Genomic DNA, 24,244 nt, shown 5'->3' with positions numbered 1-24,244 from the left:
ATTGGGCAGCACGTTGCTTGGCTTCTTTCTAAGTTTGTCCACTGTCTGACAGCTGCAAAGCCATATTTTAAGTTGTGAATGAGCAAATTTTGTACCAGTTTCATGGGCTGAGGATAAGCGGTGCTGTTGGAATTGCTCAGGGCGTGTGCCGGGCTGAATTGAGAACCAGCCAAGAGTCAGGAGGATGAAGCCTCGGTTCTCCCAGCAGCTCTGAGCCTGGCTGTGTGAGTGCTTTCCAGGCAGTACTGCTGGCCTGGTTCTCTGCTGGCCCCCTTCTCTGCTGACCCGCTGGAAGAACTCGGGTGAGCGAGAGGGAATTGAGGTGAGCTGCTTGAAGGGAGTTAAAGCCTCTTACCTGGCCCTGGCTAGGAGCTAATGCTAACAGCTCTGAGCTCTGCCTGCACATGGGGATGCCATGCTCTGCTGTCTGTTATCTGTGGAGGAGACTGGAGTGAAACTGCTGCAGTGTTTTGCTCGTGGGCAAATGGATGGGGCATGAGGGTTTCTCTGCCTCAGGTATTCCACATCTTTAGGAAAGAAGCCATGGGATGGGCTTCTGATGAATGCCTTTTGGTTTACCTGTTTATGTGTGGGCTTACTCTGTGTTTGAAAACAGCAGTTTGTACCTGATAGCCTTCGGATTCCTTCTCTCTTGTGTTCTTTGCATGCACTGGGAATAAATTGTAGAGCCCTGCCAAGTGAAAGGGTGCAGATGGAACTCTCAAACCTCTTTTGATTGCCTCAGCTTTAGATTTCATTTGTTCCTCTATTCGTAGAGAAGGGATATACCATAGGCTGTTATTTGTGTGTATAAAGATGCATGGATGCTCAGAACCAGCAACACCTCTTTCTCCCTCTTGCAGACTGATACTGAGCTCTGGAAAACCAAAGTGAAGCTTGGAGCATGTGGCCTGAGGATCAGCTTGCAGAGCTGGGGTAAGGACCTGCTGCTTGTCAGCTGCTTGGTCATGGGTGATCTGTCAGGACAGGTACCTCCATTCTCAAGTGAAGATAAATTTCTTTCTCAAATGTAGATGTAGATGTTCATCCCAGTCTAGAAGACATTAAGACAGGGCTGCTTTGAGATTGAGGTGAATACTATAGCAAGAACACCTCTGTGGCTTTAAGGTGCTGGGCTAGGAGTGTGACTAAGGTGCATGTTTTCCTGAGCTTTGAGGATATGCTAACCTTCCTTTCCTTGGGTTCTTTTTCACATTAACTTTGTACAGAGCCCAGCACAGATCTGAGAAGATATTGTGTAGTCAATAGCAACAGCCTTTTTTCCCTTTTCTTCCAGGTGGTAGCTGAGAAGTGAGCAGGATGCCCCCTGGGATTTACTGCCCTATGGAATTCTGGTCCAAGGGGGAAAACCAAAACATCCAGGTGGATTTTCTGCTGCCCACAGGCATATACCTAAACCTCTCTGTGTCCTGCAATGCCAGCTTGGGCACCATCAAGCAGGTAACAGCCTTGTTCCACAATCTGATCTGCAGTCTCTTGGAATGAGGAGTCTGTTCTTGGGGAGCACCTGGGGAAATGTGTTGGGTCTTAGCTCAGTGCAAGTGAGTTTCTTCTGCATTGCTCTGAGGCAGATCCTTGTGCCTTGCTTCAGGAGCCCCTCCTTTGTGACAGCCTCTACATTCCAGGGACCCCTGGAGACTGCCCATAGCAAGGTGCTGCTGGTGGTGGTGGCAGTGGGGTCAGCCTCGGTTCTCAGGGTACCAGTCCAACCTTGGGATGAGAACTGGGGTACTTGTGGCAGGTCTGAGTTGGCCACACAGGGCTTGTGGGCTGTGTGTCCAGTTACTGCTCACCTGAGCCAGCTGGTCCCCATGCTGGGTGTTTCACTGGGAGAGCTCTTGTGTATGCATATGCAAGCAAGGGAGTCACCCCCAGGTAGTCAAACCCAGATGCCTGACTGGCTGGAAGTATTTAGGGTGCCAGTCCAGCCTTCTCTTGCCTCACAGAAGTTGAATACTGAAAACTGGGAATGGTGATGATAGAGAGGATTTTTCTTGGTGCTTCACTTGAGGAATAAATGCTGCAGTGAAAGCACGTGTCAGTGACATGTAGCTGCTTCCTTGTTTCCCAGGGCAGGAAGCAGGGATAGGGGAGACTGAAGGAGAACAGTGGAGAAGGTTTTCTCTGCAGCAGCAACCTGGCCTAGATGAGTCACTGATCACAAGGGACAGAAGCTCAGTGCCAGGCTATTCCAAGTTTTCTTACACTGCAGTTCTCAGGTTAAAAAAAACCCCAAACACCCTGTAAGTAGAGCTGGTTAGTTCGAGTAGGTATGCTGGGTCAGCCCCAGTGCCTGGCTACACTGGGATTCCATGTCCTGTAGCAGGCACTTAGGATGAGGGTGAAGAAATGGGATGCAAACAATCATGTGTAAATCCCATCCATGGGAGCGAAGGATCTTTGGGAACTGGGTGGTGTTGAGCAGACAAAGATTTCTTGGCTCAAGTCACAGATTTCATGTCACAGTTCCTGGGGGCGAATTGCTTTACCCAGTTTTGCTTCCAGTAGGAGTGATGCCTCTGTTTCACTGGGCTAGCACTCAGTGGGGACTTGCTGTGAGGTATACAGCTGGGGATTACCTAAGTGCTCAGGTTGAGAGCTCTACTTCTCCTGAAACAAATGACAAGCATGGAAACAAGGCAGTCAGTTGAAGGCACTTGCAAATAACTCCACCCAGCAGTTCTGCTCGAGGTGGAGCCACCAGACTTAGCTGAAAAGCAGCCTAGGATTGCAGGTGTGGGAATGCTGTGAGGAGGTTTGACTGTGCCTTCCCTGTGCTGAACGGTGTGTCTCGGGAGCGGGGTGAGAAGCAGGAGGGAGCTGAGGTGCTGGCAGCGCACTGGTAACTTCACCCTGCTCTTGGTCTGGCCCAGGTGGTGTGGAAACATGCTCAGTATGAACCACTGTACCATATGCTCAGCGATCCTGAGGCCTACGTCTTCACATGCATCAACCAGACAGCGGAGCAGCAGGAGCTGGAGGACGAGCAGCGGCGGCTGTGTGACATCCAGCCCTTCCTGCCGGTGCTGCGGCTCGTGGCCCGAGAAGGCGACAGAGTCAAGAAGGTCATTAACTCCCAGATCAGCCTGCTCATTGGGAAAGGTCAGTTCCCCCATCACTGGTCTCCCCAGGAGCGTGGCCGGGGTGGTGGCTGCGGGTGAAACGTGTGGCGTAGCGATGGAGATGAGATCAGCAGGTTTGGTCTGTGGTGGATCTGGTGAGGGAGTGGTGTGTGAGCAGGCCAAAGAAAGGTGATCTTTTACTGCAGGAGAGCTCTGCAGTGATTGAGTTGGTGTGGTTATACCTGGTAAGTGATTATTAGGAGCGTGGCTGACTCTTGTCCGTTTGGCCAAGTACTAAGCATGTGTTTAGTTCGACTGTTTCACAGACACTGGATTATCAAAGGCTGGTTCCCCCCCACTGGGTGCAGATGCTGATCTTGCCTTTCTCTTCCTCTGCACGTAGGTCTGCATGAGTTCGACTCGGTGCAGGATCCAGAGGTGAATGATTTCCGCACCAAGATGTGCCAGTTCTGTGAGGAGAGAGCGGCGAAGCGGCAGCAGCTCAGCTGGGCAGCGTGGATGGAGTACAACTTCCCCTTGCAGCTGGAGCCCATGGCCAAAGGCCTTGGGACTGGCCCTCTACATACCCCCACCAAGAACATTTTTGTCAACGTCAAGTTTCAGTCTGGCGGGGTAAAGCACAGCCTCTTCTGTGACAATGTTTAACTGGCTTGCCCTTTGGGTGTTTGGAGGCAGGATGATGTGTGTGTGGACAGTGTTTCCATGTGTTCAGTGTTCATCTCCATTCTCCAGATTCCTTTGCCTCTGGAGGTGGTTGGGAGGGAGACTCTGAGCCTCCAACCAAGCGAGCTGGTCCCCTTCCTCAACATGCTCTGTACTGGTGTACTGGTTAGCTCCTAGCTGAGGTGGTTGCATGTACATGTGGTGCTGGAAAGCTTTTTGGTTTTGAGTAGGAGAGTAGCACGGAAACCAACACATGCCTTTCCTTTTGAAGCCCAAAAGTCCGTTCAGCTCGTGCTCAGTGCACGCTGCTTGCAGGCATCTGTTTGTGTTGCCTGTGGGCCCCTGCTCTTGCCTGCTACCCTGGGTTAGTGTGAGTTTTGCATGCTGTGCCTGGGCATGAAGCAGGAGCCACCCCAATGGGGAAGGGCCTTCCAGAGCAGTGAGTTGGAGCATGGGGACCCTAACCACCCTCTGCCTTGCTGGTGGAATGACAGTGAGATTTTTAATAACTAGCAACCAAATGAACTGGTGATTCTGCTTAAACTGGACATGAAATTCCTGATTTCCAGCCTTGTGCCCACACTGCTGAAATGTACTCCTGTCCAGTTTGGCAAACATCTCTAATTATATGCTAATGTGTGTGTGGGGTGTGTGTGGGGGGGTAATTCTGCCTTCCTATCCTTCCCCTTATGGTCAGCAACAGGAATGTCGCTACCTATCTGCTGAGCTTCCTGCTCCTTGTGCTGCTTTCAGCCCTTGGCTGGTATCTGACAGTGTGTGCTGTGTTGTTGGGATTGCAGGAGAGCTTCACTTTCCAGATCTCCCCAGAGGAGTTCCCCATCACGTTAATGAGCTATGCTATCAAGAAGCAGGCTACTGTCTTCCGCCACGAGACGGTGGAGAAGCCAGAGGACTACACGCTGCAGGTGAACGGGAAGTGTGAATACCTCTATGGGAACTACCCCCTATACCAGTTCCAGGTGAGGCTTTTGTTGTGTTTTATCAGTGAGTCTGTGCCCCATATGGCCTCCTCTTGCTGGTAAGGTGGGTTGAGAGGTGTTGCCCTCCATCGAGGAGGCAATGCTTTTTACAGGAATGCAGCACATCAATGGCAGGACCTGGAAGCTACTTAGGGGAAGGGAAACTTCTAGCAACCTAAAAGATCCTTATGATTTTGGGGGATAGTGATCTAAGTCTGTCCCTGGGTACCAGGGGCTGTGTCAGTGCATTTCTAGGTTATGGCTCTGGAAAGGTCTGTCTGCTCACACGGTGGGCTGGGGGTTCTCTTCCTGAAAGTTGGACAAGTATCCCTGTGCTCCCCTGGCAGGGGGAACTGCTGGCAGGAGTGCTGAGTCCTGCTTGGTGTTTCCCCTAACGCAGCCGTTCGAGTCAGTGGATGAAATGCCAGCTGGAAGAGGCACTTTGTATTCTGGCAGCACGAGTCCAGGGAGTTAATTTGTTTATAAAGGAGGAGATAAATGAAAACTGAATTTGGTTGTTGCTGTGTCCTTTCCTTCCTCCTTCACCTGTTCCTGCTGCAGCCAGTTCTCATGTGCTGGCCTGCCCTTGCCTGCCCAGCTCTGTTTCATCCTCCCTGACTCTGTCCTCTCTCTGCAGTACATTCGGAGCTGCCTGCACCGAGGCCGGACGCCCCACCTGACCATGGTACACTCCTCTGCTATCATCGCCATGAGAGATGAGCAAACCAACTGCATTGCCAGCCCCCCAAAGATGGCTGCCAAGCCCCCCCCTCTCCCTAAGAAAAAGGTAAAGGGGGGACAGTGACCCAGCACAGTTACCTTCTGCTCATCCAGTGCTGGAGGTGCTGGCCTTGTCTGGGAATGGGAGCTGGTTCTCCCTGCCTTGCCCAGGATGGGTTTCTAGTGAGGGTCAAGAGCCTTCCAGCTCCCTTGATGACTTCCCTGGTTGTCACAGACTTCGTGCTGCCCACCTTCACTGCAGCACTCTCTTCTCTTGGAGCAAAAATGTATGAGGACAGATGAGGTCTGGAACTTGCTCGTGAAGTCTTTGTTGCATCTGTTTCTGATGGGAACCCTTTCTTCTTTCTAGCCCAACTATGGTTCACTCTGGTCCTTAGAGCAGTCTTTCTACATTGAGCTGGTGCAAGGCAGCAAGGTCAATGCAGATGAGAGAATGAAGGTAGGTACTTACTCAGTTTGGGGTTTTGGTTTTGTGTTTCAGCTTTCCCAGTCGCATCTGTCTTGTTTATGTGGTGAGGCAAGCAGGGGCTGACACCTTGATCTTAGCTGATCCTCCATTCAGCCCTTGGGCAGCCTCTAAACTGCAGCACAACAGGAGGGGGAAGGGAGCTTGCTAGCCAGCAGCCCAGCAATTTGTTCTTAGAAACACTCCCCTGCAGCAGGTTCTGAGTAGCAGACATCTCTGCTGGCCTGTGATGACATGGCAGAAAGCAGCAATGTGCAAACAAAAAGCAGAGGAGGGGAAATTCAGCCCGGAGAAGGGAGAGTGATGGGAGAGGTGGTGACTGGTGAAGACAGAAAGCATGATGCAGCAAAGTGCTGGGGTTTGCAGGGTGTTTGCCATGAAGAGGGAGCAGCTGAATGAGAAGGGGCAAGAATATATCACACAGAGAGGTGTTCTGCAGGGTAGGGCTTTGTAAGGAAGCAGGCAAAGGTGAGCCTGGAGACAGCTCGCTGCTGGCACTGCCCTGCAGCCCGTTCTGGGGCTCAGATGTTTGCACGTGCCCTTCTCCTGTCATGTCAAATTGCCACCTCTTTGGTGTCAGCACTTGCCCAGGTCTTGGTGTCTCTCCTGCTGTGTCAGCACCACAAGTTCCTGAGCAGCATCACGGGGCACAAGGCTTGGTGCATATTTATATCTCCTGGCTATACAGGGTGAACCCATAGTGCTCCTACCAATGGATTACCCAGCGTTCTGCAATGATTAAGCAGCACTTGCAAGCCCATGTGAAGTGAAAAGATAACAGTGTCCCTACTGACACTGAGTAAAGAGGAAGATTAAGGAACTTAATGTCTCAGGGAATCGTAAAAGAGGCAGGAGTAGGACACCCTGTTCAGGGCAGCACATGCCCTGTCCTGTTCCTTTTCTAATCATTCAGCAAACAGGTCCAGTCCCTGTGGATTCATGGTATTTTCTCCTCCTTCCCTCAGCTGGTGGTGCAAGCAGGTCTCTTCCATGGCAATGAGATGCTGTGCAAGACCGTGTCCAGCTCTGAAGTGAACGTGTGCTCGGAGCCGGTGTGGAAGCAGAGGCTGGACTTCGACATCAACATCTGCGACCTGCCCCGCATGGCGCGGCTCTGCTTTGCGCTCTACGCTGTCATCGAGAAGGCGAAGAAGGCACGTTCCACCAAGAAGAAATCCAAGAAAGCTGTAAGTAAAACCCATGTGGGACAGAGCCAGGCTTGCTAATGCTAGAGGGCACAGGACACTGTTCTGAACCAGCTGCCCTTCGCTTTCAGAAGGCTTCGTTAGTTGGACTTGATGATCCTGAAGGTCTTTTCCAACCAAAATGATACTGTGATTCCATGAGCTTACAGAATGATGGCCAGTGACTTCTTCAGCAGGAACCTGAGGAGGGCCTGCCTGTAGGAAAGCTCATTTAAATGTAATTTCTTGACCAGATAGACCATGAAGAAACATACCCTGCATCTGGACGTACACAGAGAGGAATTGGTTGTGTCAGTGTCATTGCTCTGCTGTTCTGCAATTTCCTTGTTTTGTAGTTGAGGTTAAACCATCTTCTAGGTTGCATCTTCTTTCTAGTAAGGTCTTTCATGTAACTCTCTTGTGGAGCAAATTAACAGCTAAAAAGGGTGAAGAAAGTGAGGGAGGTAAGCACTGGTCACAGCAAAGCTTTAGGTGAGGTGAAATAGAAGTGCAGAACCTTCAGGGTTATTGTTCAGATGCTGCAAACTGAGGATGGAAAGTGGAAGTACAGCTAAATAAACAACATCAATGCTGTTGTCCTCCAGTTCTTTCCTGTGCTGTAAGTACATGGACCAGGCGTCTCCATTGAAGAGACCTGGTGGGTTGGGAACAGTGTAGTTACAGGTGCTTCTCCTTTTGCATTCATCACATGGCACTGCCAGGTAGTGGTGTGTGTCAGAGGTCTAGCAGTGGTTTGTAATTACAAAGCAGTGCCTTGTAATTAGAAAGCCTTCCACTTTGGAAGGTCTTCTTTTGAGCTGCTGAATCAGAAGTGTAGTGATATTTCTCACTTTCCTCTATTCCAGAGCTTTTGTGTCCCTTAATACTCCAGTAACTGAAATCAGATCTAAGCACAGTCTGTAATTGCACTGCTGGCTTCTCTGGTGTGAATGAGCCTCTAGCTCTTTGCATGTGCATTTTTTTTCTATGAGCAACAAATGTGTTCCTCTGGAAATTACTGTTTCTGCAGCCATAAAAACACTGTTACCATGCTTTAAAGAGAGGGTTAGTTGTGCCATCTTTTCTAGAGGGCTGAGAAAGGAGGGACTGATTGAAGTGATGGCAGAAGACTTCAGTCTCAGTCCTGCTAGCTCCTTTTCCTTGCTGGGAGGTTCACTGAGCTTTGCTGCCTTGACATCAGGAGGGTTCTCAGAGTGATGGTGCATTCATGTCTGGGGAGCTACAGGCAAACCTTGAGTCCTGCTTGTGTGGGACCCATTTCTGGGTTGGAGGAATCAGACTGAAAACATTTTGAGGCCAGGACCAGGATCAACCTTTTTACTGTTGGGTTTCTTTTTTAGCTTAAGAATAGCTTTAGAATAGTTCCTGCTGGAGGCTTTTGTTGAGCAGAGTGTCTGATTCATCCACAGGCTGCATTTTTGTGGTCACACTGGAACAGTTTTCATTTTTGAAGGCAGTCAGAAGGAAATCTTGCTGTTCTGATTGACAAAATAAAACTGGTCTGATCAGATGAGTTTTTAAAGAGGTTCTTGTTCTTAGGTACCTGGGAAGGTGGATGCATCTGGTGAGCCCTATGAAACCACAGTATTGCTGGAGCTGAGCTCCTCAGAAATGGATTTTTTCCACAGTCTGCTACAGCTCTGAGTAAGGTGTCCAGATCTGATTTGAAATGTTTGGTTAGAGGAGCTTACAGTCAGAGCATGCTCTGATTTTTGGTTTGGATTAATAATCATTTTGTTTGCTTTGCGTACAGGACTCAGAGGGTGATCACATGCATGTTGTTTGTCTGTGCAGACTGGCCAGAGCAGATAGATGGGACTAAATCATTTACTACCACAAAAACAGGCATCAGGCTGGATGAGTCAGAGGGTTAATGTCACCCAGAGGTGACATTAATTTTCAGTGTTTCTGTAAGTCATGCAGGAGTTATTTCTGTCCTTACACTACTGAATCATTTCTTTGCTGGACTTCATCCACCAGAAACCTTGCCTCGTGTTCTGGCAGGCTCTGTGCTGTAGTTTGATGTCATTTTCTGGGTTAGAAAAGGTTGTTGCTGGTGGCAGTGTTTTGTTTGGCTTTTCCCTGTCATCTAGAAGCTGATGTCTCAAATGGGATTTTACTGGAGACACTTAGGCTAATCAGATCAACTCGGAGCCTTGCGAGAGGCCGCTCGGAAGTGATTCATTTTGTCTCATTAGGGGAAAACACTGACTTTGCTGCCTTCACCAAGCCCTAGGGTGTACCTTTGGGGTAAGCCCCATACCTTCTTCACAGTGTCTCAGTGGAACAAGATGTCTCTCTGGGAGTCCCTTCAAATTGTGCATGGTTTGTGGGTGCCTCTCACTGCTGTTTTACCTCGCAACCCTCTTTGCAAGTGGGTTTCTGTTCTAGGGTATGTGTAAGCTGTGGTGTTTTCTGAACTGCTGGGTGAAATGCTGGTGTTGCTGAAACTGTGATGTGAAGTAAACTGTTCCATTCGGGGAACGCAGGAAATCTTAGGTCATTTGTGGAGTATGTCTGTCTGTCTGTCTGTCCGCCGCGGTGGCGGGGAACAGCGTTACAAGCAGGGAGACGGGTTCTCCTTCCCAGTGACTTGCTGGAGTCTCCCACCTCCAAAATGAGACTGGCTTGGGCTCATGGGTTTTATTTTGGGGGTGTGAGGGGGCACTGGCAGTGTAAAGTGTGCTTTCCATAGATGGTGTTTATTACTGTACAAAGGAGCCAAGCGTTTCCTGTCCCATCCTCGGGTGGATCTCGTGTTCCTTGCCTCTCTTTCTGAAGTCATGCTGACTGTCAGTTCCCAGTTTCAAAATTAAGCTTCTTCTCTCTCCCCTCAAACTGTGGAATATATGAATATATATGTCCCTCCTCCTTCAAATACCATCCAGTAGTTGCAAGGCCTTACTGGAAACTGAAGGATCCTTCAGCAGTGCAGGATACTGGGGGATGAAGTTTTAGACACATTTATGGGGGGTGTTTGGTGCCATCATGCACCACGTAAACACCCCAGGTTTTGGCAGGGGTCTGAATTTGATGCCATCTTGTTCTCTGATTTTAGGAACTCTTAAAAGGCAAGCAGGCAGCATGGCTACCTGGGGTGGTGTATTCTTTACAGCAGCTCTTTAGCAGGGGCTGCCTACATCCTCTGAACGGAAAGATATCTGCCAGTAGCATTCAGTGGAGCAATCTGCAGATTTGGGAAAGATCAAGACTATCTCACTTCTTATTCCTGGCTATTGTCAGGGCTTTGCTTTGAACAGGAATATTTTACTTTGCTATTAGTTCTTCTCTTCCCTTCCTCCAGCTTTTGCAGTTACAGCACCCAAATGAGCCTGTGTCTTTGCTTTGCAGGACTGCCCCATCGCCTGGGTGAATGTCATGCTCTTTGACTACAAGGACCAGCTGAAAACGGGGGAGTGCTGCTTGCACATGTGGTCCTCCTTCCCAGGTATGTCAGGAGACAGAGCTACTGTATGGTTTTGTGCCTTCAGTCTCCTCCACAAAGGCAGGAGACACCCAACATTTTGCATTGCTGTCCAGTGTTGTAGGAGGAGGCATAATAGTTAGGAGGAGCAGACCCAGTATGATTACTGCTGCATATTGGGAATGGTATCTAGAGCACTGTTGAGATGAAGGCCCCAGTTTGCTTGGCATTGCATGTATGATGTGAGAGGTTGCTGCTGTCCTAAAGGTGTCATGTATGCTTGGTGTGTGAGAGGTCAGGAAAACAAAGTGAGCTGCTCAGGGGCCATGCAATACACAGTGACAGAGCTGGAGGCAGTCTCTGCTCCTTGCTCTTCCCCCTGACTCAAAGCTTCAACACATTTGGGCTCACAGGTTCCTGTACTTTGCTTTTCAGATGAGAAAGGGGAACTTCTGAACCCCATGGGCACGGTACAATGCAACCCCAACACGGAAAGCGCGGCGGCCTTGGTCATCTGCTTCCCCAGCGTGGCAGTGCACCCTGTGTACTACCCATCCTTTGAGCAGGTAGGGCACAGGGACTTCTGCTGGGAGGCACAGTGGTTCCCTAGTGCTGCTGGTGTGGGGGTGTATGGAGATGCTCTTTTGGGCAGCTGTCAACAGGGACCTGGTCCAAGCCAACTCAGCCAGAGGTGGTGTTATTTGGAAGTCTGACTTTTTCTCTTAGCTAATGGGCTGTGTCTTCTCCTGAGCTCCTGAGGTGAAGTTCCTCTCTATCTCTAGATAAGCAGTTTAACAAAGAAGTGTTTAACAGAGTGGCCTTTAAATTGTGGGTAGGATTAGTCTCTGTAGGAAGGAAGAGGAATAAAAGGGGAAATGAGTGAAAGTAGACAGCTCCCCCCCTCTCAGCGCAGAGCGAGAACGTGCCGTGTGGCACAGGGACTTTCCATCTGTCACTGCAACTGGCCTGAAATGGAAGAAGAAGAAATGTGCCTGTTAGAGGAAAGGAGAGGGATCTGCTCTGCCAGGGACATGTACACATGTTCCCCCATGGTGTGTGTTCTGGCTCAGATGCTTTAATGGATTGTGCTGGTGTGCAGGGGTGGCTTGGGCAGCAAGTACACACCAGCTGGAAGAAGGTGGAAGGGCTCATGATAGCCTGGAGCTTGATGACCCAGAGCCCATTCATTGAGCTGTATGGTTGCCCTTTTGGGAAGAAGGACCCACCCCTTCATTCTTCTTACTACCAGGGAAGGGGGTCTATGAGCACTTTGACACCTCTGAGCAGAGGGGTCCTGCTGGGTACCCTTGGGCTGGGAGAGGTGTGATTCTCTTCTCCAGAGGTAACAAGGGACTGATCTCTAATGCAGCATAAATGTCTGAAGTGATGGTGAGTTAGAAGTACAGAGGAAATGAGGAGAGTTTCTCAGACTCTTTATTTGTGTTCCAGCTGCTGGAGTTGGGGAGGAATGGAGAACAACCCCGCACAGGACCAGAAGATCCTGAGGAGGTGAGTCTTCTGTCACCAGTTTTTCAGCAGTGTGCAAGCCTGCTTTCATAAACCAAGTTACATATCTCCATCTTACCCTCAGCCAGCTTTTGTCACCAGCCTGGATCATGCCCCAACCCCACAGGGTCTCTCTGGGCTGAGCAAGCTCTCTGGGTTGAGACTCAGCCTTTTGTATGCTCTTTCCTGTGATTCCCATGAGCAGAAGCTGCTACTGAAGGAGATCCTGGAGCGGAGGAGCCACACAGAGCTGTATGAGCACGAGAAAGACCTGGTGTGGAAGATGAGGTATGACATCCGTGACCAGTACCCCCAGGCTTTGGCAAAGCTGCTCATTATCACCAAGTGGAACAAGCATGAAGATGTTGCCCAGGTGAGGATGCTGGGACTGGTGGCTTCCTTTTTGATCCATCTTTCAGTGTCTACATGCCTGTGTGGTGTTCAGGAGGGCAGATTAGCAGGGGGTGTTGTTTCACAGGTAGGTTTGACATCCTGAAGCTGAGGAAGATTTGTGCTTCTCAACCAGTCACTGTGAACATAGGCTGAGTGGTACCCAGCTGAGTTGAGGTTTGATGCTCTGCACTGTCCCAGACTCATTACTGACCAGCAAGGTCTTGCTTATTCCCTCAAGAAAAAACCCAAATCTCTAATTCACAGTGTAAATAGGATCTGGATCAGGTATTCTGAGCTGAGAGTGAGACACCAGCACAAGCAACTCAGAGGGTGGCTGAATCTTTTCCAGTGAGAATGTCAGCCACAGTTAGGGATGGTTTTTGTGCTGCTCATCCCTCCTTGCCACAAGAGCTTTGACAGCACCTCCTAAAGGTCCCTTTCTAGGCTACATTATCATGCTGCAAAAAAGTGCTTTTCCCAGAGAGCTCATTACACTGATTGCAGCGTGGCAAAGTACCCCTGCTTGGACTTGGCTGGCTCCTCCTGTCAGCCTTCTGAGAGTTCAGACTGATGGGCTTTGACCTGGTATCTGCACACATGCTGTGGGACATCTGTGAGCACCGGCGGAGACGGAGGGTTTACACCCACGAAGGAGCTGCCCTTCGCCTGGGGAACGTTACAGTTTTTATTCATTGTCATAAATATCTCCTGCATTTAATTTTTTTTGCTTCCTCTTCCCTCCCCTTCCCCCTTTCAGATGATTTCCCTGCTTCAGACCTGGCCAGAGCTGCCTGTCTTGAATGCCTTAGAGCTGCTGGACTTCAGCTTTCCTGACCGCTACGTGGGTTCCTTCGCCATCAACTCATTAAAGAAGCTGACGTAAGTGTTCACCACAAGAGAGATGTGGAGCCCCTTTCTATTTCTGTTCAGGGCTGCTGAGGGGGACTGTGAACAAGGCTTGACAGTCTTGTCTTTGCAGCTTTGGCAAGTGTTGCAGTCAAGATAAGCTTGTCTTCCTTTCTGTCCCCCAGAGATCAGGAACTGTTCCGGTACCTGCTGCAGCTCGTCCAGGTGCTGAAGTATGAATCCTACTTAGACTGTGAATTAACCAAGTTCCTGCTGGACAGGGCCTTATCCAACCGCAAGATCGGCCACTTCCTCTTCTGGCACCTGAGGTGAAAGGCAAATGCTTCCTGCTTTTTCTCAGGAATTGAGTGAGACCAGCATTTGCTGATCTTTGTCGTTGCTCTGTGAAGTGAGACAAGCATGGCTCTCTGTGTAGATGCCAGGCTATTTATTTAAGGGCTGTTGGCTGCCCTTTAGCTAATGTCTTTCATCAAAGCAGTGGTGGGACTTCCTGGGCTTACCAAAAGCTTCCCTGCATTTTACTTTGGGTCACTGAGGATTATTCCAGGAGGACACACAATTTGTTGTTGTTTTTCTTTCTTCTTTCATTGTTGTTTGGACTGGGTTCTGCTTTCAGAACTTACATACCCATCTATGTGTTGAAATTGGCTTTGGCCACCCATGGCCACCTGCCAGTTCTGAGCCATAGGCTCTGAACCATCCTTACTCCTTCAGTAATGTTCTCAAAGGAATCATTAGCAGTTTGCTTATCCAAAAGGATGTCTCATTGCTTCCAGAAATGCTTTTTCTACAGCACCTCCTGGGGTGGGTTAAGATTTTTCCCTCCTCAGTACATAGATTCTAAACAGCAGCTGATATTCCACTCCCTCTTCTCCCCATCTCTTTGTACTGGCATGACTGGGAGAATTAGTTACTCACTGCAGTGAGTCAGAAATGCTTTATCCCCCCTGTGTCATCTTCCCCAGGTCAGAAATGCACGTTCCTGCTGTTGCCTTGAGGTTTGGCCTGATCCTGGAAGCATACTGCAGAGGCAGCACCCACCATATGAAAGTTTTGATGAAACAGGTAAAAAAATGATTGCTTTTAGCCATAAGGTTGAGTTCCCTCTGGCTTGGAGCTGGTTCTCAGCTGTAACACAAAAAAAAACAAACCAAAAAAAAAACCTTTTAATTGTGTTATTGGTTCTGGCATTTCCTGGTGGAGACCCTGGAGGGCTCTGTCATGTGTGACTTGGCTCATGTCTCACCCACATGCACCCCTAACTACACCATGCTGGGTCTGAGTGGTTTGCAATGGTCAGAGACCTCTGCTGATACTAGACAAGCTGAATGAGTTACTGTTCAGTAGGAGCTGATCATAGTTGGGTGAGTTGGACCACACCCTTTCCTTGAGGTGGAGGTAATCCTGCCATTTCCCCACTCTCTAAAAGGTCCTGTTAGCTGCCCAAGGTCTCTGGCCCTAATTCAGACCTGGGGGACTCTGGTGTACATGAAGTTGTACCTAAAATGTGTCCACCCCCTGGTGCTGCTGCTGTTTTCCAGCCTGAGTGGTGCTTTTGCACAACCACATCTCCTCAAGAGCACGAAGGGCAGGGGCTGTAGGGCTCATCCTCACGTTTCCAGCCCGTGCACCTCACTTTGTCTGCTGGTCCTTGATAACAGGTGTTATTCCTGGTGCAGGCCTTACCTTGCACTGTGTGCCCAGCAGAACATCCATAATTGATGATGGATCTCCATCAAACAGCTACTACTGAATTTGTTTTGTTGCAGTGTGTGAAATTGCCATGACTTGAGAAGGTCAGAGATACAACCAAGGGTTACATTTCATAGATTTTAATAGTTTTTAAAGTTTCTCCAGGAGTTTCCTATTTGTTAACCCTGTTCCATCCATCCCTTTTTCCAGGGAGAAGCCCTCAGCAAGATGAAAGCTCTGAATGACTTTGTTAAAGCAAGTTCTCAGAAGGCCACCAAGCCTCAAACCAAGGAGATGATGCACGTGTGCATGAAGCAGGAAACATATCTTGAAGCACTTTCCCACCTCCAGTCCCCCCTGAACCCCAACATTATCCTCACTGAAGTTTGGTAAGGATGATATCTGTGTCTAATTCCTGCCTCAAGCTTTGTTCAGCAGCAGAGCTGGGCTTTGGGTTACCCCAAGTTCCTCTTTCCTCGTGGGAGCCACCAGTCCATTAGCTTTTGTTGCACTTGCAGCTCAGGTGGCTGCTCCTTTAGAGCTGGAAACTGATGATGGTATTTTTTGTTTCCTCTAGTGTGGATCAGTGCACCTTTATGGACTCCAAAATGAAACCTTTATGGATTGTGTTTAATAATGAAGAGACAGGTGGAGGTGGAGTGGGGATCATTTTTAAAAATGGAGATGGTAAGTCCTTAGAGGAGAAGTTTGTACAGGCATAAGGGGCTGAAATACTTCCTGGGGTGAGGGGGAGAAATGTGAAGCATTAAGATGACGTATAAATGAGGACCAAAACCATATTTGAGGGTTGGGGGTTTTTTGGGTAGTAATCTAGAGATAAAATAAACTGTCCTCTGTATATAATTCTTCCCTGAAAGAGTTGTCAGGGCCTGGCACAGGCTGCCCAGGGAGGGGACTGAGTCACCAGCCCTGGGTGTGTTTAACAGAGGGCAGATGAGGTGCTCAGGGATCTGGTTTAGCACAGGACAGGACTGGTGGGACTTGATGACCTGGAAGGTCTTTCCAGTCTTGTGAGGGGCAGGTACTTACCTCCCTTTTCTCCTCTGTAACGCTGTGTAGATCTTCGTCAGGACATGCTGACTCTGCAGATGATCCAGCTGATGGACATCCTGTGGAAGCAGGAGGGCCTGGACCTGAGGTAATGTGCACACAGTTATCCTACTGCAGTGATACATCACTTGGGGGTGGGGGAGACCGTTTTGTCTGTGAGGCTGTTTTGCCCTTGGCAGGTCTGTCTCAAGATTCTACAAGCAGCTGGTCAGGCTGTGTGGTACTGAGGAGTAGAGATGACAGACAAGGGAAAGCTGAAAAGGCAACACCCCCCAGTTCTGGGCAAGATTTCAGTGGAAGGGTTTCTTTCATCTCTGCAGGATGACCCCTTATGGCTGCCTCTCCACAGGAGACAAGACTGGCCTGATAGAAGTAGTCATGCACTCAGACACCATCGCCAACATCCAGCTGAACAAGAGCAACATGGTGGCCACGGCTGCCTTCAACAAGGACGCGCTGCTCAACTGGCTCAAATCCAAGAACCCAGGGTAGGTGGGCTGACCCCCCTGCTCTGCTGCTCCCTGCCAGCTGGAGACACTTCAGAGATGCATCAGCACGGACCCCCAGACTGGTTTGGGTGGGAAGGGAGCTCAAAGTCCACCCATCCCATTCCCTGCCATGCTCAGGGACAACCCCCCACCAGCCCAGGGTGCCCAAAGCCCCATCCAACCTGGCCTTGAGCCCTACCAGGGATGCAACTCCTCTGGCCAACGTGTGCCACAGCCTCACCACCCTTGCAGTGAAGAAGTTTTTCCTAATCTCTCATCTACATCTCCCCTCCTTCAGCTGAAGGCCATTCCTCTCCTCCTGTCCTTCCCTCCCTCATCACCAGCCCCTCGAGGGGCTGGAAGGGGCTCAGAGGTCTCCCCACAGCCTTTTTCTTTTCCAGGCTGAACCACCCTAACTCTTTCTTCTGTTTTTCTTCTGCTTTACTCTATTTTTCCCCTTCAGTTATGCGTATTTCCAAGCTGTCCCACAGTATCTGTGGATGCTTCACTGCCTGGCACACTAGAAGGTGCCATGTGGGTCTGTACAGGTCTGGAGCAGAAACAGAGGCATCTGGATTACTGTGTGCAAACTTTATTGAGCTTTGATAGCTGAAGGTAGCACTGGCCACAGGCTGGATCCAAACTTTGATCTCCCCCTTGGTTCTGTTACTGTCTCCAGAAAGAAACAGAGTGGAGGCAGCTGGAAAGGGGGCAGAGGGAGTAGTGCCAGAACTGGTAGGTGAAAAAAGCAAGCAGCAGGGAAGCTGTGTGACTTGGGGGTTACTGGATACTGAGCCAGAGAGCAGCAGTAGGCCAGTGCTACTCTGGTGCAGCAGGGCACCAATAGCAATCATCACAGGAGCCTGCTTCAGCTTTTGGATCTGTGGAGATGTAGACAGAAGTTAATTTAGTCAAAACTAAATTCTTTTCATTGAGACTGTGGACACCAGAGCTCTCCAGTCCCAGCCAGCTGACTGGGAGTACTGCAGGAGCTCAGACAGGCTGTGGCAGGGGGGGTTGGAGCTCTCTGATCCCTGGGGTCCCTTCCAACCCAGACCAGTCTGGAATTCTAGGATTCTCCTGCAGGACCCCACAGGGGCAGCTGTAAAAACCCCTTTCCCAGGGGTGAAGTGCTGCTATTCAATGTAAAAGCTCCCTCTCACTCCTTGCCTTGCCCCCTCCAGTGACGCGCTGGAACAAGCCATAGAGGAGTTCACCCTCTCCTGCGCCGGGTACTGCGTGGCAACCTACGTGCTGGGGATAGGTGACCGGCACAGCGACAACATCATGATCCGGGAGACTGGACAGGTATGGGCACTCTCTGCTGCTGGTGGCCTGCTGAAGAGGGGCCTGAGACAGCCCAGTGCACTCCTTCTGCTGAGCAATGTACCTCACCTCCCAGCCCAGAGGCAGACTGGACAGATATTCTCAGTACCTTCTCTCAATTAAGAGGGTAAATACAGTTTTATAATTCGAATTATGATTCTGTAAGTGCCACCTGCCAGCAGCTGCCACTGTTAGCACCCCCTTGGAAATTCAAGTGGGGCAATTGATACTTCTCAGGCCTAAAACTGCCTGCAGATGCAAACTCAAGCACTGTACTCAGGCTGAAGACTTACTTGGCTTCAGCAGAGTCACAAATCACCCACAGTTGCTAGGTAAGATCCTCAGTTACTTGCCCAAGCTGATTTATTTATAAAATCCCTTCTAGGAAAAAGATACGTTTGTGGGGTTTTCCCAAATAAATGAGGCAATCAGCATGGATTTAATTGTTCTTTGCTACCCATACTTTACTTCTCTGTTCAATAGCTACCAGAGTTTAGAGTATGAGAAGATGTGTTTGGAAGACAAAGGGCAAAACAGGGAAAAAGCAAAATCCCTTTGCTGGCAGGATATGTACCCAACCATGAGTAATGGTTTGGTGAAGGGGGAGTCTGAGCTCTACCTGTGTTGTGGAACTGTGAATTCTACAAAGCCAAAACTACCAGGGGTAGTGAATATGGAATGTACATCAGTGCCCATGTTCTGAGGTTCAGAGGATTGTAGGGGTGGGAAGGGACCTCCAGAGCTCATCGAGTCCAACCCCCTGCCAAAAGCAGGGTCCCTGTCTGGGCCTGCAGAGCAGCAGGGTACCCATTTTAGTTCTCTTTCTGCTTCTATCAGTGACACACATTACAAAAAGCAGTAATTTCTTCAGATATACCAAGTGTGGGAGGGGTAAGTATCTTTTCTCTCCCATCCAACATCTAATTACACTAGAGACTATCTCAGCAAGTAAATTATTGCCTCTTCTCCCAACAGTGCCAGGGGAGAGGCCACCCTTCTCCCTCCCAACATCCTCCAGTCAGTGTATTTTGAACACAGGAACTGCAAACAGAATTCAATGCTGATCAGGTAAAACAGACACTACTCTGAAAATAACTTTTTTTTCTTCATTTTCAGCTGTTCCATATTGATTTTGGTCACTTTCTGGGGAACTTCAAGACTAAATTTGGGATTAACAGAGAACGGGTCCCTTTCATCTTAACCTATGACTTCGTGCACGTCATCCAGCAAGGCAAAACTAACAACAATGAGAAGTTTGAGAGGTAAGAGGGAGCAGTGAAACTCTTCAAGCTCTGAGTTTTCAGGAGTTACTTCCACCAGTGATGTGTAGCCTATAGCTGAGAGCCATCTAGACACAGCAAAGGAAATAAACCATTATCCACCTCTTGGAGAAGGTGGAAAAGCTCAGGAGCCATCAGTGCAGCTAGCAGATGACCTGGTCTTGTTTCATGAATGATACAGCTTGCAGTCCTTGATCCTTTGCTTCACCTTCATGCTGTGATCTTCCTTTCTGCACAGATTCAGGGGTTACTGTGAAAAAGCCTACATGATCCTCAGGCGCCACGGCCTTCTCTTCCTGCACTTGTTTGCACTGATGAAAGCTGCTGGCCTGCCAGAACTCAGCTGCTCTAAAGACATTCAGTACCTAAAGGTAAGAGATGCCCGGCCCAGACATGGTTAATGCTGGATACCTGTGCCTCAGAGGTCAGTGTTGAAGGGTGGATTGGAAGCAAATGAGCTCCAGAAATCACTAGTAGATGGTGGCCCTGACAAGTAGATGGTGGCCCTGACAAGTAGATGGTGGCCCTGACAAGTAGATGGTGGCCCTGACAAGTAGATGGTGGCCCTGACAAGTAGATGGTGGCCCTGACAAGTAGATGGTGGCCCTGACAAGTAGATGGTGGCCCTGATCCATGTTCAGGTCATCCAAAGTTGGTGCTGAGATACAAGTATCAGATTCCTCAGCCCAGAGGCCGTAGGCTCCTTGTCCAAAGAACCAGCTTGCAGGGAAGGAGACAGAGCTCTCTGGTTGTGTATCCTAGGGATCTGGTTTAGCATAGGATGGGAACAGTTGGAATTTATGATCTTAAAAGTCTTTTCCAACCTTGTGATTCCCAACTTGCCTCTTAAATAGTAAAGGCCTAGTCCCAGCCAGCAGAAGGGAGCTTTGTACACACACAGCATCACAAACCTACTATTTCCCTACTCTGTGTAAAATGCATCTGTTTATCAGAATGAAAAAACCTGGTGCAAACTAAACCAAGTCACAGCTACTTGTTTCCTACTTGGTGTTCCTTTCAGTGGAGTAAATTCTAAGTCACTTAACGTCTTGGTAGTCAAGCAGATTTGCACTTTCCATGAGGCTACGCTGACTCCTGCCCCTTTTCCTCCAGGATTCCCTGGCTCTGGGGAAAACAGATGAAGAGGCACTGAAACACTTCAGACTGAAGTTTAATGAAGCCCTGAGAGAGAGCTGGAAAATCAAAGTGAACTGGCTGGCACACAACGTATCCAAAGATAACAGACAGTAGAGCAACATCAGCCTGCACTTGCTCCAGGAGAACATCAGACCTGCGCCGAGCCCAGCACTCACAGACAGGTTTGTACAGACTGAGGGGTGTTGCCAGACTGAAGACCCTGCACCAGTGTTCCCAGAGCTCAGACACTTCTGCAGGACTGAAAAGCTGTTGGACTGTTGTCAGCCATGTGATTGCAGCTGGTGTAGATCTGTGGGGGACAAGGGAGAGAGGTGAGGCAATAAAATCACTGCAGTGAAAGGTAGGTAGATGGACTGTATCCTTAAGAGCTCGTTGAGATTCAAATACAGCTTCAGAGTTCAGGCAGGTGGATCATCCTTCCACTGTGGTAATGTGTCTGTTTTCCTGAAAATTCAGCTGAACACTGAGAACCTGCTGTCCCTGTAGCTCTGAGTGCAGCCCAGCGTCTTGGTCCTCACTGTTCCAGCTGGGAAGTGTTGACTTCACCACGCGATTGGTGCTCCTACCCTGTTCCAGTGCACACCAAGACAGGGCAGCTTCAATTGCCACTGAAGCTGACAGAGAAATGAGCTCTGCATTGTGACAGGGTAAAAACACATCATGTTCTCTGTGCTGCAGAGGCTGTTTCAGAAGATGGAGCTCAGAGTGTTCTGAGATAGAACTGAACCTATTGCTTGCTGTCAAAACCCTGATGCCACAAGAACAGGCTTGGCTTGCGCAGTGGTTTGGTGTTCCTGTTGGCTTTCCCAGTCAGACTCCAGCTGAGTCTCAAGCAGGTCCCAGGGTTCTGTGTTTATTTAGATCACGCTTTCAGAATTGGCACAGCCCACACCTAATCCTGCTGGGGTTCATTAGAGAGTCAGCACCTGGCTTCCTTGCAGAATGTGCATGCAGGGTGCTGACCCTCTCCTATGTCACCACTGGGGTCCAACACCCTGGTTCCTACATCAGATGGGGCTGTTCTGTGCCTGAGTTGTTTGGCCAGTCTGCTTCCCATGCAAGGATAGTGGTGTGCCAGAGGAGCAGACGAAACACTTGCAGTGCCTGAGCTGCATCTCAGCTCTCCTCAAGAGTTTATTTGCTGTTCCTTTCCATGCTCTTCCTCCTCCACCATGGTGCACGACTCCTTTCCTGGGTGTAGTCCTGGGGTGCCAGACCTGTACAGGGGCTCAGCCATGGAGCACGCTGTGGTCATCCGTGCTGGTACCTACACCGGGACAGACAGCCCCAGTCTCCCCCTGTGCTCACAGCTGCTTCTGTCTCCTCCCCACGAGGTGCTGTAATCACAGGTTTCCTACTCGTGTGTCATAGCTTTGTCTCCATGAGTGTCCTCACCTCATGCACAGTTCTGAGTGCTGGTGCTGTACAGGGACAGAGGAGCAGGAGCTGCTGCTCTGCACAGTGCCTCCTGCTGCTGTGGTTAGTACCTGCTTCCTCCAGCAGTGTCCTGGGGTGCTTCCATCCATTTCCCAGTGTTCTCCGCACCATCCAGTGTCTGGAAACGTGCTATAATGCCACCATTCCTGCCTTTAAAGTAGTTAATTTTCAAGACACCCCTGAAGCAGAGTCTTGGATTTGATTTGTAAGCCCTGAACTAGGCTGAGCTGTTGTCCCTTATTCACAGAGCTGTTTGTTTGTTAAATTTTTCTTACTTACATAAAAATCCCAAATCCCTTTCATACCCCAAGGCCAGAAGAGCTGTTTGTATTGTCAGATGATGGACTCATGTAAATTCAGCTTTCATGTCTGGTTTAAAATTCCCACAAAAACCACCAAGTTCAGGACAGAGACTGAACTGGCCAGTTTATTCCTAATACATCCCATCTGGGGTAGAATAAATGTGATTTGATGGTTTGACAGGGAGCAGAGGTAGATACTGCTCAATCCTGAGTTTCAGCTCTCGTTAATACTTTAAAACTGGCTGTTTAACTCCACCTGTTTTTTTTTAAGGTCAAGGTCAAATCTGTTTGTTCTTCAGCAGCAGCATCCCTAAGCAGAGAGGAACAGTCGGTGGCAGCAGCAGGGTGGGTTGATGAATGGAAGGTGAAGCCCCATGCTGAGCCTTGCCCCTTCCCTGCACACCTGTTAGCAGGTCATGATTTAGTATTTACACTGTTGGTAGTTTAAATCCAGATTTGAAGTACTTATTCTTTTCATAAAAGATGTTACAGTAGGAAGCCTATACTGTTGAGTATATATAGTAATGGAAAGCAGGTAGCCTCTCAGAACAAGCTGTTACTGGAAGCTGTAGTGCTGCACAGCAGAACTCTAACTACAGACAAACCCTTGGAGCTCCCCTTTCTAAATGATGCTGTATGGAATGGAGAAGCAGCCCATGTATTTCTAGATCAAACAGCAGGGAGCCTCCTGTGTGACCCAAGCAGGTAACACATCCCTTATAGTATCACTTCTTAAACAACCTCCTGAAGAACTGAACCACTGAAGGTGTTTGCAGACATTGTCTGTGCTGTACCTTGTGTTACAGACCCAGCTGGGGTGGCTGAACTGAGAGCTTGAGGTATAACCCTGCTCTGGCCCTAGAGAAACAGCAGCAGCTGAACACACACAAACCTGCCCAGGGGAACAAACCCCACCCAGCACTCCCGACCTGCCGCTGCTTCCAGCAAGCAGAGGCTCTGAGCTCTGTCCTCCAGCAGCTCTGCAACACACTAGAACCTTCTCATACTGTTCTTGAGCTGAGTCCCTGTTTGCAGTTAGTAGAGCAGCATGAAACTGGTCAATACAGTACAGGAGTTAAAGCCTTGTGTTATTTTTTTAGCTGCTTAAGCACATGTAAGGATGGGTTCCCTTTCCTGTGCCAGATTCCATAACCTCACGGGCTGGGAGGCTGCTGGGTGTCACCACTTCCCTTGGGAGTAGGAAGGTGCTTGTATCTCTCGTTACTATTCCATTACCATGAGGATGTGGACAGACACTGCAGGTTCCATGGGGTGGCAGGTTACCACCCACCAGCTGCTCTCCCACCCGTGACAGCAAAGCCTGTGCCTGTGCAGCGAGACACTTACCATGGGCTCTTCCCCCCAGAAACCAGCTCACTTGACGCTACTTCCCAGGACTAAGGCAGGAATGTCTGGTAAGCACCTCATTTGTCCAGCAAACCTGTGTGTCACCTACCTGCTGGGATGGTGCTTTCAAGGGTCCTCCACAGGCACCTTGGAATTCCTTTGAGGGCTTTTTAAGAGCCAGAGGGGTGGCGACCGCGTGTTCTGTATCCAAACCTACAGGAACATACAGAAAGTGTCCCCCAGTCGTGGAATGAAGGGTGGCAGGGATCCTGCTGAAATGCTACCTGGGAAATGCAGGAGGAAAACCCAAAGTTCAAAGCTCTTACTGGAACCTGAGATGCACTGAAACCCCCACAACCTCATCGGGGGCTCGTACACTCTTGCGGAAGGGAGGAAACAAACACGACACTGCTGGTCATGGGAAATAATTCTCTTCCACGGGTAATCCTGCAGCCAGGTGCTCTTCCCAAGTAGTTTCCTTAGTCCCTCTTTGGCTGGCAGGCTTGTGGCAGTTGGTCCCTTCAGCCTGGCAGTATCTCCAAAAAGCTCAGGCCCTATTAGCAGAGTTCCTCACAAGTACAAAGCAGCAGTGGCTCAGTCATCTGTCCTTCAATCTTAGAAGTGCAATAAAACACAAGTTGTATCGGTGTAAACTGCCAGAACTGAGTGATTCTAAAGGTTTCTCAATCCAGCGGGGTGCTACAGATAGGATACTCAGTCTAGAAAATCAACTTACCTACCAGGAGTAGAAATACCAAGGTGTTGGTACGTGGATGCTCTTGCTTGCACACTCC

General features: G+C 49.4%; 1 protein-coding gene across 1 annotated transcript; it reads left to right on the top strand.

The window, feature by feature from the left end:
- Nucleotides 1-1,320: 1,320 nt before the first annotated feature.
- Nucleotides 1,321-20,653, top strand: PIK3CD (phosphatidylinositol-4,5-bisphosphate 3-kinase catalytic subunit delta; the record flags this gene model as incomplete). The annotated part of the gene is made up of 22 exons (XM_084274533.1): nucleotides 1,321-1,461; nucleotides 2,895-3,123; nucleotides 3,487-3,716; nucleotides 4,568-4,747; nucleotides 5,385-5,534; nucleotides 5,838-5,927; nucleotides 6,920-7,141; nucleotides 10,511-10,607; nucleotides 11,019-11,149; nucleotides 12,033-12,092; nucleotides 12,295-12,462; nucleotides 13,240-13,361; nucleotides 13,514-13,657; nucleotides 14,315-14,414; nucleotides 15,252-15,430; nucleotides 15,619-15,728; nucleotides 16,122-16,200; nucleotides 16,433-16,600; nucleotides 17,785-17,908; nucleotides 19,043-19,188; nucleotides 19,445-19,577; nucleotides 20,320-20,653. 22 exons carry the CDS (start codon nucleotides 1,321-1,323, stop codon nucleotides 20,455-20,457), a joined length of 3,141 nt encoding a protein of 1,046 aa, XP_084130659.1. The 3' UTR covers nucleotides 20,458-20,653.
- Nucleotides 20,654-24,244: the final 3,591 nt, after the last annotated feature.

This window comes from Gallinula chloropus (genome assembly GCF_964237585.1).
Source record: "Gallinula chloropus genome assembly, chromosome: 23".
NCBI classification, from domain to species: Eukaryota; Metazoa; Chordata; class Aves; order Gruiformes; family Rallidae; genus Gallinula; species Gallinula chloropus.
The sequence above is the reverse complement of the archived record's forward strand: the minus strand, read 5'-3'. Positions and strand labels throughout refer to the sequence as shown.